Genomic DNA, 19,133 nt, shown 5'->3' on the forward strand with positions numbered 1-19,133 from the left:
GAACGTTTTAAGGCAGTCAGAAGAGGACGTGCTGGTCTCAACCTCCTGGCGGTCAGTTTGTCACCTAAAGATCGACTCAAAACCTTCCGCGATCGACGTGTTGGAGCCCCGCTCTAGCAAAGCACTAAGAGTTCAGAAACAATATGAAATAGGAAAAAAGTTATTTTTTAACCAATTAAGTCGTGTTTTAGATTGTTCTTGAAAAACTAATCAGTCACGGCTGATTAGTGGGTGCTCCCACGGCTGCACAGTGAATCCATTGATTTTTTACAGCAGACAGCAGCTCTCCTCTTTTGAGGGTACTGCGTACTCCCGCTAAATCTTTTGGGGGTACGCAGTACCCTGCCGTACCCCCTTACTTTCACTCCTGGTTATAATAGATGTAAACATGTTGCCCTTTAATATTCCTCATTGTAGACATTACTGAGTCCCAAGTTAGCTACTTTTCAGTATCTGTGAGGTGTTTAAAAATTGAGTAGGAAGACTAAAGACAAAATTTTCGAAAAGAAATTCTGTATATCATCATCTTAATATTCACCTAAAGAAGAGTAGTTTTCATTTTCTAACTACACGGAGTGCTAGTAAAAAATATATATTTTCACAATTAATTTAAAAGCACAATAGAGAAAGAATACTAACATAAAACAAAAAGTTATCTGGTGGCATAATCATAGTATTTTTTTTGACAGTAGCACTTATACCAGGTTTAGAAAAGTGTGTGCTTGTGTACCTTCTGCCTCAAATTTGATTATACATACAATTAATTATTTGTTTGATTTAGGAAGTCAGTGGATGAAAAAAAAAATCAATAGTTTTATTGGCCCAAAACTCTGCACCATTCTCTGGCTGTGTTGCCAACAGGAAGGCAAAATCACAAATCCAGCCTTTGGAGCCAAAATAGACTCACTGATGGTAACAGACCTATTTTTTTCTATTTTCCATGTGTCAGAACTAGGAAAAATGTTCTTAAGTGTCTTGCTTTAGTTATTTTTAAAGAAAAATGTCAGATTTCCTACTAAGGTACAGTATACAGTATAAGATAGACATACCATCTTGAGCTAAACTGACAGCTGATGTTTCAAAATAAAGACAAAGAACAGCCAGTATTCCATTCAGATGTGTATATTTTTACTGATATACATGCTTGTTCATCATTTTCACAGATCTATCCTGCCTTGAACACGTCCTCTGATGTAAAAAGATTCCCCAGTAAAGATGACAACCTCTGTGGTACCTGCATACGGTAGGAGCTTATTTTCTCCAAGCTACAATTCTTTAACATTTGGACAATAAACACCTGTGTAATATTGAGAAGTGACCAAAAAATTGTCTAGAGAAATCTTGAAATGGAAACTGTGCTTGAGGCTTTTAAGTTGCTGTGCTGGCTGTTTTATAATTTATGGACCTTACAGTCATATTCTTGTAAGATCTGTAGTCTGATCCATGTTTTGTGGAAGTTTTGCTATTTCATTTGTTACTGCGTGACTAAACTGGTTGTTTCGAAGTTTTTGTTCAGATAACTGATGAAGCATTTAGAATGATTTATTTAGTTTTCAATAGAGGTGCACAGAAATAATTGTGGAATTTCACTTAATGTTAAGCCATATAGATGCTCTGCGACAGACTGGCGACCTGTCCAGGGTGACCCTGCCTCTCGCCCGGAACGTTAGCTGGAGATAGGCACCATCAACCCTCCCAACCCCACTAAGGGACAAAGGTGTAAAGAAAATGGATGGATGGAGGGTTAAGCCATATATAATAAAATGTATAGTAGTATATATTTACTATTCAATAAGTGGATCAAAACTGGGCACTCTCTGTTTTTTGTCTATAAGCTTTGGAGTCAACAGCATGTATGTTTATGAATTTCTTTTGAGCTTAGTACAAATCAGATGAACATGTGTCTTAATTTTATGTTTTATTCAAAATGAAGCATCGCAGACTTTACTTTTCCAATGATGAGTTTTAGTACTTAGGGGAAAAAATGGTATTAATAAAAAAAACTTAAAATTTAGCAGGACAAACTACAGAGAAAACAGGAACTCTGTATTTGTCAGGAAAAGCTGCATTTCTAGTTTAACATGAACATTTCAATTTGTCAATTTTCAGTTTTCCCTTAACGACAAAAAAAGTTTAAAATTTCTCATTTTCCTTGCATAATCTAAACTGCTACAGGATCTACAGTTTAGCTTGCTGCCTAAATATCTGCAACAGAAAGGACATCCCTTGATCCTTCTTTACAAGACAGAATTTGTGTTATTGGTTGATGCAGGATAGAGGAACAATACAGTTTTGTCAGCTGACTGTGTCACATGCCAGCTGACAAAGTGATACAAAGCAAAAGTGGGTCATGTGCCAGCTGTTGCCATCACACATGCAGCAGTTAAAAAAATAAATATATATTTCAGTTTTAAATAAAAGCTGTTTCATTTTAGGTATTTATTTAATTTAGTGTGTAAATACCGTACAAAAATTGTATTTTACTCAAGTTATCATACCATGAGAACCTCATACCAGTCAATTCCTACTGAGTAGTTTTTCCATTAAAAGTTCTAATTTAAGGATATTGGCATCAGTGAGGATGTAACAGGATGTAGCAGAAGTTTGAAAGGAGGCGTTGGCCTTGAATGTGTGGAACAGGAAAGTGTGGGTGGTGATCTACTGACCTCTTTGATGAATTTTATGTTGGAGAATGTCTCCTTAGTGAAGTTGTATCCTTCTGTCAACAGTGTGATGATGTATGTGCCAGAAAAGCAATATTCGGCCAGGTATTTCTCTTTAATCTTTGGGTGTTGCTGCTTTATCTGTTCAAACAATTTAAATGTTGGGATATTATCAATGCACAATACAGAAAATACTGAAGGAGTTTATTTAAAAAGTGGAAATGTATTAATACAGCAAATCAGTTTTCAGTGTGTGTCTTATAAATAAATATGGCCCAACCTGATTCCACGGGGTTCTACAGTAGTTTGCTAGATTGGTCTTCACAGTTTCTAATGGGATGGAAGTATCGGTCAGGTTGAGGAAGTTCATCACAAAGTAGTACGCAGAGAAGGCCTAGAGGAAATGGGAGAGAGGATATGAGCTTTATATTTAGAAGAATGAAGCATTGCCCTTTTGTTCTATTCTTGTATTTACACAACACTGACATACTGACTTATGTTTGCTGCCAGGAGAAATTTTAGAGAATCGGATAATAACAATATTAGGTTTTTAGTTTACTTTTTGAAATACAGTTCTGTTAACTTGACTGTTTTTTCTAGAAACTTGAACGTTTTACAAAATATGTCTGAAAATAGAGGTGACACACACAATGGTGAGGGATATTTCCAGGGAATTGGTTCCAGAACTAAATTGGCAACTGTATTTTATTGTCATCATTTTTAAAAAAAAATTCAGTTTCATTGCTGTCTTTCACATAAAACATTTGTGTTATGTCAGGTCTTTGCTGAACCAGAGAAAAGAACAGCGATTGTCAGGAGGTGGTGGTTGGATCATGCAACCCAACAACCAATAAAGTATTCTTATTTAGTAGTTTTCCCTTTTTATCTACCAAGTTTAGGAAAAGTAATAACTTAACAATTAAAATAGTGATTGGAAAAGAGACTGKAATTGGCCAATTTTCCCCTGATTTTCTCTGATCAGTGWTTGGCTGGTCAAATACTGACAAAACTGATTTGTTTCCYTCTATTTATTAAAACTTTGAATTCCCACATTTTTCTAAGTCTGGGTACCAACACTAGAACTGTGTTGGTGGAAACACCCTAGACTCCTGGAGCCTTTTTCACCTATTTTAAAGATACAGTAACCAGTCTGTTTGATGGAAAAAATAGTTGGTTTCTTTTGAAAACGATTTAAGTCTTGATTGAAAAAGTTGTGCAGTAAAAATGTTATCATCATAAAATGCAGAAATGTTGTAGACYTCTCTAGAAATGACTCGTATGATGTGTGAACTGCTACAAAAACACAAACATCTGAACTATTTTACCCCAAATGATCCTTGCAGAGGTGGCTGGAAGATCYCGTTGAAAGAGCATCTACTGTATTTGCAGGACGTAAAGTTAAACAGAGTTTTGACAACTTCTTGGCACTGAAAAAAGTTTCCTATTCCTGTGTGAGTGAAGTTTAAAGGAGCTTCTTTGGGTTTCCTTTCTGAGACACATGGGCTGTCATACAGGGCATTGTAATTCCTTGTCACTGAATAGCCTGGGTGGAAGCATGGATCAGACATTGTTACTGGACCTGACTAGGAAAGAGATTGAACAAGAGACACAGGAAATATGTTTAGGTAATTTGATAAATTGCTCTACATTTTATCCAAAGTCACTGAAAATCACARAATGAACTTTAAACATTTAAAAACCTCAAAGGATTACCTGAGTCTGGTGTGCCAGAGCCATTCTTAGCACTTGGTCCTTCCCATAGCACAGGAAACTGTGAGTGTACAGGTTGTAGTCATTTCCGTAGAGTCGGAAGGCCACAGAGTTGCTTGGTGATTCTGAAATGTCATGTTCAYGAGGTACAAAGCTGATTTGAGTTGAGGCCCCACCAAGGTCAAGAGCCCCTGTTGTTTCTAGACCCTGAAGCAAAAACAAGAGAGAAATTAAGTCATTGTGGTGACACCCTTGCACATACAAAAMAACKTTGAAATTTGACAGACTTGTTCTGTATCTAGATCTGTAGACAAACCTGTTTGAGGCGATCATCCAAGTAGTTGACGGTGACCCAGCCGAAGGCGCCCTCCTCTTGCCCGCTGAGTATTCTCGCCCCCTGATATGAAAAAGGGAATCTTTGCAGGGCTTTCTCCACAGCCTCAAACACCTTGTCTGATGCCTCTCTGTTCTCTATACTGCACACACACACACCCACGTGTACACACACCATCAGCAATTTCATACAGTGAGTCACATGCATAATTCAAAACAATGCAGCTACCCATAAATAATGAACAAACTGTATCATTTAAAATTGCTTTGACAGCAASATATTCGTTTCCCTGTCACTAAAGTTTGCACGGACATAAATTACAACATTTGTCAGTGGAAAAGGTGGATAGCCGGATTTTGCTCTTTACAATGCAAATACAACTAAAGAGTTGAGTCTCATGGGATCATGTGAAGTACTGAGTCTCCCTTTGCACACAAATGCATACAATGCAACATGCATGTTACTGGRAAGTTCAACTTGGCTGCACACACTAACCCAACAATACTAGTTTCACTAAGTGCTAAAATTAAAGTTTCCATTAAAACCTATATTTGAGAAATAAACTTTTGGATCAGCTCTGTGTGTTACTTTTTTTGGCCTCTTATAATCTCATCAAATGTCCCACATGGTAATTGTAAATGAATGCATTATGTATTATTTMTATGCACAAATGCTTTTATTTTGAAAAACAGCTTATATTAAATACTGTGGGTTCAGTACAGTCTGTGGATCTCGCCAAAAAAACTGTTGGCATTAGGTGTCATTTCATTTACAAATTACAAGCACATCTARTAAGAGTTTAGCTCATCAGTAGTTCAGGACATTTGAGCTCATTAGAGATCAGTGCTGCAATAAAGATTCAGGTTCAGAATTTCTGTTATTGGTAGAATTACCACAGAGATACTACTTTGCTTGCATTTCTGCTTGACTGGACCATAACAATATTGCCATGTTGTGTGTTGAGGCTTGTCAAACTGGCACTCGAATCTGTTTTATTTTTTTTAAATTATGTTGCATTACAGATATATGTTGAACTTACTTCAGCAGTCTCATTCCAGCTGTAGCCCCCAGATAGAGCGGGGTCTCCTGGTGTCTCCTTGAGGGAACCTGCATCTCGGCTTCTTGCATGCATTCTGTCAGTGACATTCCAGCCTTCTCTGGTTCAGCTGCATAGCTTGAGATACCTTTACCTGTAAGAATAGTTACATTTTAGGAGGAAGCTGAAATYTYTGTTAAAAACGGGAAGYTCTGAAGAGTTTTTGATATTTGGACAATAATCTGCTAGGATTTTCCACAGATGGTAACGAACAGGCCAGACTTGARTTGATCTACAGGTGATCTTTGTAAAGCTGTTGTGAATTAGACACGGTTGAAGTACGTTGGCCCCTGTTTTGATCCATGAAAGAAACGAATAGTTCACAGGTTTTTCTGGTCAGTTTGTGATTTAAAGTGTTAACTTAATTTGACCTTGTTCACAAGATGTTAAGCAAAGCCAGACCAGGATGTCTTGTTTCTCTGCTTTGTGGTCCAGTTTACATGGTCATCATGACAGAGCCTTTCAAGTGGTGAGCAGGATGTAATATGGGCAGTCTGACCTGTCTGCAGCTGTTCAAGTTAAAATTTGAAGTATTTGCGGCTACCGCTGTTCTGGTTTGTTGGATTTTATGAGCTAAACCCTCAAACTGTGTGCTTCTGCTGCGAGACTTCCTGGCACAGAAGGTCTTTATTTCAACCACCTTTTTCCTATTAACTTATCAGTGCTTATAAAACCCATAATGGTTGCCCATTTTTCTGTTTACCAGTCACTAAGAATTTCAGTGAAACTAACTGAAACTGGTCCATATGCAGTTTCAGTCAGATATTTTTAAAAATTCATATTGGGCATGCAGATTATTAGCTTTGGGTCATTCTTTGTCCATATAAGCATAATTTTATAGACTAAGTGATTTAAAAAAAAACAACAACAACAATTTGGAAGCTCAATACAGATTTTCTTTTTACTGTAACTAATAGTCCAAATATTTTTGGGCAAAATTGAGGGTCAGGGATCAATTTACTGTTTGGATCACAAATTATTTCCAACTTTTAACAATCAGGCTAGTAGTCAAGCTAAGCATTTCAAAGTGGCAACTGCCATTCTACTGTTTTGTTTATTGAAGACTGCAATGCAGCTGCTTTTGCCAGTGGTGCTGCTCATTTTGTTGCTTCMTACCTCATTGGGGATGTGAGATAAAATCTTTTTCACAATATATTGAGATTTGGACAAGAACAATTCTCACTTGATGAACAAACGTCAAAGCTTAATTATTTTTATTTTAATTTGTGACCTAATATTGAGGAACGAAAAATGGAACTTCATGTTCCGTAATCGGAAAGTATAAGGAGAACACAGTCCTTAATCAYCACATTAACTCTGTATTAAACTAAAAGAAAACCTGAGGAACTCTTTTACATGGTTCCACCTCCAGGAGGAAGTAAAACTCTAATGTTTACCTGCCAGCATTAACTGGCAGACTATTTAGCTAGATATGTCTATGATTTACAGTAGCATCTTAACCTTTTGCGTTATAATCAAATCCTGAAGTGACTAAATATTCTCGCTCCKAGGGTTAGATTCTYGCTCCTGTTTKTAGATATTTTCAGGTACATTGCTGAGAGACTARTCTCTCAGCAATGCATCATATTGTGTCCCCCAGGATACTAAATGATGCATGGATGATGACGCTGATGTTCCTCCCTTTTGCTGTCTTTACATGTGAGATGATGGAGAACACAAAAGTACATCCACACATGTCACAACATTTAATAAAGCGTTTCTATGGGAWCTCAGTTTGTTGCATGGGCCTGGAAATATGCTTTCCAATAGCAATATGAAAATAAACATTTTAATGATCTCCTTTTATTTGGTGAGCCAACACCAAAATTGAGCAAGACTTGTGTTCGTGCATCCTGAGCTTCGGGAATGGTTCTTACCTCAATCCTAATGAAACTTTGTTGGCCATGATTAAAAGCTGACTCTTTTTAGTGACCCAACCAATTTAAATAAGTAGTTGACCCTTATTGCTAATCCAGCATAAAATGTTATAGAGGCTAATGAAGCCGTTAAGAAAGTACAATCAAGTTGTTTCACTGCTAAAGCAACAGATTTTAGACAGATGCACATTTTCCAGGGAAGCCTTGTTGAAATTGAAGCAGTTAATTTAGTTCTTTCCTCAGATGCTTGGCATATCACTTACTATCTATGCCCTTTATTTGCTCTTGAGGCACCGCAGAAAGACTTCAAGCCTTGGTTGTTTATCACAATTCATATCGTTATCGCAACATTCACCAGTATTACAGCATATCAGATTTTATCCTGATATCATGGATCTTATTTATATTCATTAGAAATAATGTAGTGTAGTATTAAATGATTCAACGYTATGCATGCACAGCTTTCRCTGTCTAGACTTTACCTTTTACTTTGCAGGAATGCTTCTGTTCAACTCTTCCAGTGTTGTTATCCTTCTCTGCTGGCCACTCGTAGATATAAAGAGCTGTGTGGGAAGAGCCGGCGTCGAGCACAATCCCATACTGAGCGGGGACAGAAGGAGGAATTTCTGTTTATGCTGTTTGAGCCATTAATTCTGAAACAGTTCCTTCCAGATATGCCATTTTGAATCTCAGTTGTAGTGGTTGAATAACACATAGACAAACATTCTAGAGTTACATCCCAAGCACATTAAAGTTTGTGAAACAGGAAAAGAGTCATCAAGTAAACTCATGACTTCCACTACATTTGGGTAGCTTAGAAGTTCAAACTCTGACAACAAACAAGGATTTAATCTTATCAGCAGATGCTGATAAGATAAATCCTACTTGTGCATTCCTAAAATCAATAGCACARGTTGAAAACTTGAGGTCATACTGACTGCATACCAAATTTGATAGACAGGTTTTAGGCTAGGGTTGCTCCCACACATGAAATCCACACTTCAGTAATTTCTTTCAGCATACCTTGTACTTTTGGAGGACAGGTCTGTTCTGCAAAACTGCAACCGTCACCAGGGCAACAATCGCTATGACACCAATCACAGTGATGATGATGGTCAGCGGCGTGTGCCAGGGGTTCTTCTCTTTCATCTCTGAGAGCGGGGGCGGAAATACAGACAGACAGAAGGGGGAGACAGGAAGGAAACGGCAGAGGGTTGCCAAGGTAGAAAAGGGGTAGACGGGAACACAGTGGAAATGGGTTTAGGGGGGAAATGTTAGCAGGTCTTGCATCCAGATGTTTAAGTCACAGCATGTGGGAGTCTGTTGGAGGTTGTGTATTGTGTTTAATTGTTTTGCTTGTAACCAAGGGTTGCAGATGGATTTCTGATTCGGTGCGTCTGATCTCCCTCCATTCTCTTCATTTATTCTAGGGGACATTTGGTTATCTCAGACGCAGAACATTTGAGATATTTTTCCACTGAAGTATTTGAGTAATGCTGAAAGATCAACAGRATTTCCACTCTGGAAAGAGTTTAAAGACCTAGTCTCRATAATAGCTTAGCTGTTTACACAGCGTAGGGAAACAGTTGGTTGAAATCAAACAGATGCTTTTATTAGGGCAGACCTATTAAGACATGTTTAGACAAGTGTCACTAAGCAGTTATTAATCTTAAACAGCATCTTATTTGAGATATAAATTTTAAAATGAATACTTTTCGGTTTGCTACTTCTCTCTCTGGCTTCTACTGGATTAAATTTGCCATGGTTTCATAGAGTAACTAAATTTGCATCACCTTCTCATGCCACCATTGCCCTCCATTTATCTGGGACAGACTACCGGTGACAGCAGGTAGCCCTTACAGCACAAGTTCTGTAAGAACCTTTGTGCTGTAAGGGCCCTCCTTATATATTGGAGGGAGATAATTCCCTCCAATATATYTAAAATAGAAAAATAATGTTATTTTGATTGCTAAAATAATCTAATAACTTGGACACAACATTTACAATAATGTAATTTATAACAGTTATTTATTCTGATACATAGATGTAAACAAAATACAGTGGACACCCGCCTATTCATGTTCAGTATTTTCCTGTTGAACATGACTTTAAAGTTTACTGCAAGAAGTCTTGCTATTGGCAGATCTTTCCATGGAGCATATGTAAAATATTTGAAAGAAAATGCAGCTTTCAAAGCTGAAGTACCTTGGCATTGTGCTACTTGACATATTATAGGCTGGCATTTGCATAGCAATAAGACCAGGAGCTCCAATTATATAACTTATCGCTGATTGGCTGTAGATGTCAGCTTTTACAATAGTGCTAAGACAGTTTCTGCTTTGCATAACATTGAATTTTAAAGAATATTTGGCATTTTAACTATTAAAATTGGGAGTTATGAGGATTTTTAGAGGGGGTCTCACATGCTTGCATATTTTAGCAAATAATGTKCTAAATATGACAATAATTTTAACATTCATTGTACACAGAACCAAGGTGTAACAATCTTATTTAATCACTTTTCAGAAAAGCTGATTGTTGCACTTCTTTAGTTTCCAGTCCATGACTGGCTATTTTTGCAACTGCAAAATATCTACATTTATTTTTCTTGCAACTTCTGCATGAATGTTCTAGCAGCCTTCCACCAGTAAGCCAACCAGCAATACACAGCAACATTTTGGGAACATTTTAGCTTTTTTTTAAACTTCCTTTAGTTTTCAAAACTTTTGTTGTATGATTAATGGTCTCATGCGGAGCACTGYTGTCATTAGTGTGTTTAAAAAGAACAGGTTGTTTGTATCCAGTTACTGTAACTCAGACTGCTGAGTAAGATAATGCTTTAAAACCTGAATTATGCACACTTCCATGTACACACAGAAATACACATATTACAAACTGGCGGACACTATTCAAGAGCACACGACAGCTGTCAAAMAACCCCCGGCACAGTGTTCTATGCGTATAACAGTACAAATATGAGCGAGAAGCAGCACTGCTCTACTGCATCAGCAGAACCTGCAGCTCTGATTGTAACCCTGACCTTTATCCTCACAGAAACTCCAAAACTTAAAGTGTAGCAATACAACAAGCCATGGCAAACAGAGAGTGCTTCACTTACCTCTGTTAGTGAAGTTGGCAATGATAGTGAACGAAGGGGAGTGGATCCCGAGAGAGAAAAAGGGAGGGAAGAGAGAGAGGGGTAGAGGGAGAGAGAGAGAAAATACAGACAAGACAGGCAGAGGAGAGAAAGGACAGGTTTTCAGCTGTGGCCGGACAGAGAATTGGAATRAAACTGAGTGCTGTCGGAGCAGTTCTCTAGTCTGAGTTTGGCATTTCCTCCCCTAGCTGAGGCAGTAAAACTGGTCACTGTGGAAACACAGCTAGCCAACTGTTTGTTGATAGGCAAGCACGCGTTCGTGCGAGCATGGACCCCTTAAAAGTTCTCTAAACTAATGAGAGCCACATGCTCTAACTGTTTGTTCTCCCGGCGGGACGTTTGGTGGGAGGGGAACCGGGGACTCCCTTGTTTGGCTCGCTTTTTATCACCAGGAGGCTGTGATGTCATCTCACTGATGGATTGGAATTCCCTTTTCTTTTTATTTGTGCATGTGTCTGCATGTTCTKACTTTGGTGCAGACTCAAAACATGACTTGCCTGCAGATACCGTATGTTGATCCATTCACAGATGGTCCTTCTGTTTATTTCCCCTTCTTGCCACACATCTCCAAATTCGCAATTACTTGTGCTTACACACACACATAGGAGACACACAGTCAGCTTCTAATTTTTCTAAACACAATAGATTAAGGAGGCTTTATTTTTTTAGATTTTTTTTTCTGATGACTTCAAAAACTGAGCTGATTGTTTATTATTCTGTGTTAATTTGCCTTTTTACAGTGTTTGGGAAAAGTGCAAAAAGCTTTTGCACTTGATGACAAGTATCAACTTTAAGCCAGAAATATGACGCAATCCATCAAGTTCCGTTTACAGGAATCGACCCAGAGCTTGTGGGCCTTTTTATTAAAAACACTTTCTCTGAATAATTTGGKCAGATTCTAACATTAAACTTGCTCAACCTGTGAGAGGATCTGGTGATTTATTAAAAACAGAACGTTGCAGGTTTTTACCAATTGCGCTCCYTCTGGACCTTCAAAACGCATAAAGTCATGACTCTATTGATTTCAATCTGGTTTTATGAACCACAGTTTAACTATTTAAAAGACTAGATGCAGCATATCTTTGCAGAGATAATAAAAGTGAGCCACTTATGTCCCTTTTTTTTGTTACAAGTTGTGTCCAAGTAGAGCTGTACAATATTTCACTCTGCAAGTATTGATACAACTAAAACCACAAGTAATGAATTTATTTATAAAGCACTAAGAATTTCCCGATCCAATTACGTAATCTGAAATTGGGCCCGATGGCATAGTTTCAGAATCGATTGAAATTGGGCATTACAACCTGATAAGGGACAACTTAGAGTCGCTGTATTTATTATTATTTTGTGACTTTTCAGACCCCTACAGTGACTTTTTTTCTCAATAACTCTAACAACGTCTCTGTCTCTAGTTTATTGGACCATACCAATTATTTATGTTTCTTATGACAAATTCCTTCTTTTTGCACAATCCTAATGGATACAAACAAGTTTGAAGAACTAGTTGGGTGCCTACCCCCGTTTCTTCTCCACCAGGGCAGCAGTGTCTGCCCTGGTGGAGCAGTGGCCCACCAGTGGCCCACCAGAGCAGTGAGCAGTGCATAGAGTGACAGTCATGCTTCATGTCCTTGCGACTGGTTGCACTGACTCAACGTTATCAGCTTGGTGTTGTACACAAAACGGTTTGATAGGAACGTTTTCCTGCAGAGCAGTTTCCTGTGTGACTCAGTGTGTCACTAAGTATGTAGCTGCATTGTAAAAAGTTAGTTAGTTGGTTGACATTGCCTTTGTTGCTATTTTAAATAATTAAACCCACAGTACGAAGGCCAAATACATATTTTCAATGCTTTTCTTAAGTTGTCTTAAAGTGCAACTGTGTTAGGCTAACCCTAAAACAATGTTTTTAGGTCAGAGTTTTACAAAAATGGAAATTGGTCACAAAATTCAGATCATCCAGATCTGTGCATTTTTACTCATACTTTTCTTTAAAGCTAAATTAGACTTGAATTATTTTTCAAAATGCCTTAAACATTTACATGAACTGTCTGGGATGGAAAGAAACATCTCTTTAAAAAGAAAWAAAAAGAGGAAATATAACCCAGACACCATCCAACGTAAACTAGAGCTAACTTTGATTTAAGCACAGCGTCTGACCCTGTCAGCATGTGTGTCTGACCTCCATCTTGCAACATCAGTCTTGCGAAATCCAACAAAATGTTCCTCCAAGACTTGGAGCTATAATATAAAAAGAGTGAAGTCATATGTTTTCCATATGTGGCCCTAATTTATGCAGCAGTTCCTATCCGTCACACATTATAAATGCATGAGGATGCATGGAATTTATATGCTGTGAGGAAAACAACACATCTTTGTATGAATAATGGTTTTCTACCATTCTAAGCCTTAATAGAGTACAAATCAAAGTGAGTCACTGTCAGTGGTTACAGTAGAAATGTGATGCTCACCAAATTAATATTTCAGTCTTCCTCACAATTGTTTTCAAATCTAAGAAATGGGCATATTGAAATATTTAAACTAAATTTATGTTATAATCCACATAGATCAACATTATCTACCTCTGCTTCCGGAAAATGACACGTTTGGCAGCAAAGTCGGTCTCAAAAACACTTGTTGAGACAGAGAACAAGGGCTCTGCCAAGCAGGAGTTTTAGTGCATGAGATCATGAAGGAACTCTTTTGGAATATCCACAGACCTGTGGGATACACCCACACTTGCAAGTTAGTCTCTTCTTGCATAATGCATTTACCTATCTATGACTTACAAATTATCAGATCAGTCCAAGTCCTAGTCTGTTCCATGTTTTCATAATGGATCTCAAATTGTTAAGGAGAAGTGGCTACCAACTAAAATAATCTTATTTCCTAAAACTGGCTTCAAAACACACGTCTAGGTCAAGACACAGTTGCGCAAGAATTTCGCCAGTGTTTCCATTTCCAACCTCTCAACAAAAACTGAAGTGTTAACTTCAGACTAGGATTTCCCTAATGTTGACATAATCAAAGAGAAGAGGTGCAGGAGAAGCAAGAGCAAAAAACACAGAGATAAACACTGTATAGCAACATAGAGAGCGATTTAGAAACTCTGTCTATGTCAAGAGTCTTGTCTAAATATTTTGGTCAGTTTTGAGCAAACTAAGTCCCTAAAATTGTGTTTCAAGGATGTATATTTATCTTTATATGACCTATTTTGTACAATGAACATGAGAATAATGTAAATGAACAACATATCTTTATTCAAATCCTCTCCCCTAATGATAACAGCTTACCACATGACTGGACAAATCCCTAAATGATGTCCTAAAAATGTTAAACCCTAATTCTAACCTATAAGACTTGCGTAACATATGACACCAGACAAAACAGCCTTATTTAACAAGCATGCAGGCTACAATTAAAACTTGTCATTTAAAGTTATGTGGCATTTAGTTGCAAGAACAAATGTGAGACCTGCACACACTCAAACATCAAAGTAATGTTCTATTAACCTAGAATATATATTTGCTCGGTTGAAGACCTCATGACTAGAATGTTCACTCTTGATGATCTGATCTTCTAACTGTTTGCCTGAGGGCAAGATATGATGAGTGAGAGACATTCTGAATAGTGTACCTTCACATTCAGCAGTGAGTCGAGGGATGACAGAGTTGTGGATCATCAGTGGGGTTTTGTAATGATAGGAAGACATCACAATAATGTGAGGCAGGTTCTAAAATTATGGTGCTATTTGGTGGTTAGGACAAACAGCTCATAACAGCTTTGTGTTGACATGTTTCATCTTCGGTCACTATAGAGTAATACGTGTTAGTCAACAGCACTGAAACCATGGGGAAGATAAATGTTTGTGTCCTGTTAGAGACTGAGTTTAAATCGCATTTTTAACATTTAAGCAACAAGTCAAATGTCAGGAGATGCAACAGTGAAGGGACAGTGCAGACTTTAAATGTTTGCGATAAGATGCTGCATAAATCCTAGAAGTATTAGTGTAATTAGTGTAACCTGTTGGACTAGCAGCATCAGAGGCAGGAACTTAAAATGCTGAAACAACGTGATAGAAAGTTGTGTCTCTGCTCTGGGTACTACTGGAACCACTGGAGATAATGGTGTAAAGAATGAGGATTTAAAAAAAAAAAAATTAAGAAAAACTATCCTCTATATAAGAATGTAAAAAAAAAAAGTGAGAGGCTTTTTCAGATGTACTGTAATACAGTTGATTATTTCTGTCATCAGCAATTACAACTCCTTGAAGAACCTTGAATAATATGATTTATAAGCAACTTTGGAATTATTAAAAAAAAATTAAAATTGAATTATTTAACATTAACACATTATCTTGTCTATTGTTTTGCTAGACATGGAAGTGATATTTTTAAATGAAACATTTTTATAAATATGGGTAGAATTTATTTGGTATCAAAAAGCATCAATTTTGAGTTTGAAATGTTTGTGTCGTGACAACTCTACAAATCTGACCACAAGTATCACCACCATGTTCTTTTTCTGAATTAATGAAATAGATTTTTCACAAAGGACAAGGTTAGTTTGGATATGCTTAATAAATGAAATTGCAATTCTGCATTACACTTTTTATTGTCGTCTATCACCAAGCACTGTGATGCTGCCAGTCTATGCRTACTGTTTTCTTTCTGGTTCATAGTTAAAAAAGTCCAGTAGACTTGCAACATTTGAAGAAGCATAGTTGGGTTCAGTTACCTAAAACTTCCTCTCCGTGGTGGTGCATTCTGACTGAGTTCATTGTAAAAATTGATCCACAGTAGATTGAGTCAGACTTGCATAGTGAGTTGAGTTTCTTACAGTTTATTAGTAAAATGACAATAAATAAAATTCTAAGAAATTTGTGTTGTTGCAGAGTGATAGAATGTTTGAGCTGAAATGAGAGAATAAATATATCCCCACTAAAGAGGGATTTCTTTTACTTTCCCATTTCTGCTCCATTGATAATGCAAACGTGAATGTATTGGATTTCCAGCAGGGATGAACACTGTATAGTAACAGAAAAGAAAGGAAGAGGATGCCAAACCAACGGGAGTTGTGAAACCAGAGTCAAATGAGGGTGAACCTGCTGTCTCCTCCTAAACCTCTTGATTCAAATTGGTGACAGTAACAATCATGAACTGGGCTACAATGGCTTGAAGCAGACCAGCTAGAAGTTATTTTAGGTTGAAAAACAAAATCATGGTTGTCTGAACATTACTTTTTAAATATCTGAAACAAAGGTTATTTTAGTTTTGGCCTAGGAAAGTTGTTGATTAGAAAGGTATTCCTCAGGAAATCCTAAGTATGCATGTCAAGTGATGGCAAAATTGCAATTGACCCAGAGTTAGAAATTTTTGGTTAGTGTACTGGTGTCAAATCTGTAAGCTAATTTCACATCAAATCACAACAGTATGAACATATTATTAAGTTTCTCACTTTCATCAAAGATATTTTTCACCACAGCAATTAGGTTTTTATTTTTGGGCCATAGTGAAACAAAGAGCATGTGAGCTTCCCACAGGAAAGTGGTTTTGCCTTTTTAAAGTCAGGATGGACAGGCTGTCACTAACTCTCTGTTGAACTAGTTTAAACAGGTACAGCCAAATATTTCAGTTTGAAGTGATGGTGATTATAACTTACATTTCAACACAGCGCCAACACAGATACGTTTGTGCCAATGTGCATATCTTTGATACTTAGCCAAAATTAATTTCTTTAAAATTAATTCATAATAAATTAATTAGATATTTATTGTGTAAATATCAAAGACAAACAGGTGGATTTAACCAGCCCTTTCCTAGAATTAAAGATATTGGTTCAAGTATTTCAAATTCGAAATTAATACACTCTTTATGCTGTTATCTCTTAATTTTATTCATACTTTTTGAAGTTCTAAGAAGTTAAAACGTTTTGAGATGTTATGTTGTTTGAAATCGGCATGTTTCCAGCTGTAATATAAGATGAGGTTAATGAAAAAACATAGCTTACTTGCTCTAAAATGGCATGATCTGGAAATATTTGTTGTTATGTGTACGGTACTTTCTCCACCCCACCTGGATGATATTTGCAATGTAAAAAGAACAAGCACTGTAATCTGGTTCTATTTATTTTTAAATTTTGCTATCTTTTCAATCAGTCTTAAACAAATCAGTCAAAATCTGGATTGGGAGGTTAGATAGAGCTGGACCAGAAGTTAGTATGTCCTAAAAACAGGGTCATCAATGGTAACTACACTTGTTAGACTTTAACTATTGTCATAACATTACGTTTATGACAAACAGAAAGTACCATTTTGAAAAAACTTTTTCCCCCCTCTTACTCTTTGTACACAAATATCTTTTTAAAAACATCTTTTATAGATTTAAAAAAATATCTTTGAATTCAATATTTTTTACTAAATAAGAAATTATTGTATTCCATTGTTGATGGCATTGTTGATTTCTTCCATTGAATATTTGAGGGAGATAACTTCGGCTTGATAAGGGAATATTTAAAAATACTGATTATTTTATTGACTTTTAACTGAACCTGATAGCTCTGCTAATGGGATATTTTCCACAAAAATAGATTCTCAAGCTGAAACTCTACTCAGCTATTTGCTTTTTTAAAGATATGCGGACAATTAAACTTAAGGCAACCCCCAACAGATAACATCATTTACCTAATGATCTGCCACTGGATGGATTATAAAAACAAACAAGAACACTCATCACACTAATTCAGTCATAGACCGCCATAAAAAAGCACATGGTTCTGCTGTCTGTAAGATTCCAATAACACACTCTGTAAAAGTCACACACCTTCTTCAAACCGTTACAGTATCCTCTACAAGCCTTACAGTTAAATACAGCACATGCTCAACAGATCCGTCAATGCATGCTGCTTGTTCATTCTACTACTGGTTACGCTGACAGAAACGGATTTCCTACTTTAGATAGATCTTGCGCTTGCGCCCAGTCACAGCAGTACACCTACCTCTTTGTGCAGACATGGGTCCTTTCTCAGCAGTAACACAATGCTCTTTCTATCCTATGCCCCTTGCTGTTTCCCCTTCTCTCTCTCTTTCTCTTCAGCTCTCTCTTCCTCTTTCTCTGTGGTAACACAGCACCTCCTTTCAAATACACTTGCTTTATTAGGAGAAGCAGAGCTTCTCTCCTCCCTCCTGCTCAGCCCACCTCCCCCCTTCTTCCAGGCGCCTTTAGCTTTTCCTTCTGTTTACCCCTTCTTCTTCGTCTCCCTCTCTATACCTTAGTCATTCCCTTCACTATATTGTCCCTCTTTGAAAGGCTGCCATATCTTTCATAGCTGTCTGTCTTCCTTCACTGGCAGCTTCTTTATAACTGTCATCTTTATGACTCTCTTTGTTTTTTGTTGTTGTTTTTTTTTAATTGGGTCAAGAAGAAGGTACTGTTGGGATCTGGATGGAATCCGGAACTGAACCTGGAGGCATACTGAACTCCTTCAGCCTAAAAGCACCTGATAACCACCATCCTGCTTGTCTTATTATATTTAAGCTTTCTGAATAAAAGTACTAACCTCTATTGATGCCTACAGAATTAACTTTCAGGCATTGTTAGCTTTTCACACAGAGGATGACCACAACCCTCCCGGGGCCGTGACTCTGTTTGCCTGTGTGGCGTATTTACCTGCCTTTGACAAGGCCACACAGTATCAAATCCTGGACACATTCACGCTTTCTTTTAAACACATATTGCAGTTCAACCACTGCGATAAACCTTCTTCCTCTTGCTTTGTTTCTCGTGTGAGAACCAAACTCAACATCAGCACAAAACAGCTGATATATGGGTGTGATCTGTAGTCATGCTGTCGCTACAGCACATTCTGCTGGTAGTGAAACAGTACTTGTAATGATGAAACCACAGAGGGAGCATAATGTTTGCTTTGTGCAATGTTTGGAAATAAAAGGCAACCCATTGTTATGACAGCTGTAATCCTCATTTAATGATGCTCTAAATGACAGGCAGAATATTTCCTACAGGAAGGTTTTAATGCTCATCCGTAATGCTCCATCAGTCTGTCACTTAATATAAGAATCATCATTAGTTGGAGGAAAAATCTTTTACAGTGCCTTGCAGAGGTAGTCATAGCACTTGAACTTTTGACTCATTTTATTTCTTTACAGCCACAAACTTTAAAATATTTCATTTGGATTTAATGAGACCGGCCAAATCAAAGGAGCACCCAGAAGTGGAGTGGAAGAAATAATACATACATGGTTTTTCTTCTCTAGTCTAATTTTTCTATAAAAATCCAGTGCAGC

General features: G+C 37.3%; 1 protein-coding gene across 2 annotated transcripts in view; it reads right to left on the reverse strand.

The window, feature by feature from the left end:
- Positions 1-18,184, reverse strand: part of entpd1 (ectonucleoside triphosphate diphosphohydrolase 1) — a 22,517-nt gene extending 4,333 nt beyond the window's left edge. Inside the window, exons 1-9 of one of the 2 annotated variants that reach the window (XM_008437102.2) lie at positions 17,828-18,184; positions 8,704-8,831; positions 8,163-8,280; positions 5,747-5,897; positions 4,690-4,849; positions 4,377-4,580; positions 3,989-4,246; positions 2,944-3,057; positions 2,667-2,804 (exon numbers count right to left, since the gene is read on the reverse strand). In XM_008437102.2, coding sequence (XP_008435324.1) covers positions 2,667-2,804; positions 2,944-3,057; positions 3,989-4,246; positions 4,377-4,580; positions 4,690-4,849; positions 5,747-5,897; positions 8,163-8,280; positions 8,704-8,831; positions 17,828-17,843 — 1,287 coding nt within the window. In that variant the 5' untranslated portion in view covers positions 17,844-18,184. Of the gene's footprint in view, positions 1-2,666; positions 2,805-2,943; positions 3,058-3,988; positions 4,247-4,376; positions 4,581-4,689; positions 4,850-5,746; positions 5,898-8,162; positions 8,281-8,703; positions 8,832-10,798; positions 11,102-17,827 lie in introns of those variants that run through there. The other variant, XM_008437103.2, reaches the window with a different exon arrangement.
- Positions 18,185-19,133: the final 949 nt, after the last annotated feature.

The sequence above is a fragment of the Poecilia reticulata genome, linkage group LG19, assembly GCF_000633615.1.
Source record: "Poecilia reticulata strain Guanapo linkage group LG19, Guppy_female_1.0+MT, whole genome shotgun sequence".
Classification (NCBI taxonomy): domain Eukaryota; kingdom Metazoa; phylum Chordata; class Actinopteri; order Cyprinodontiformes; family Poeciliidae; genus Poecilia; species Poecilia reticulata.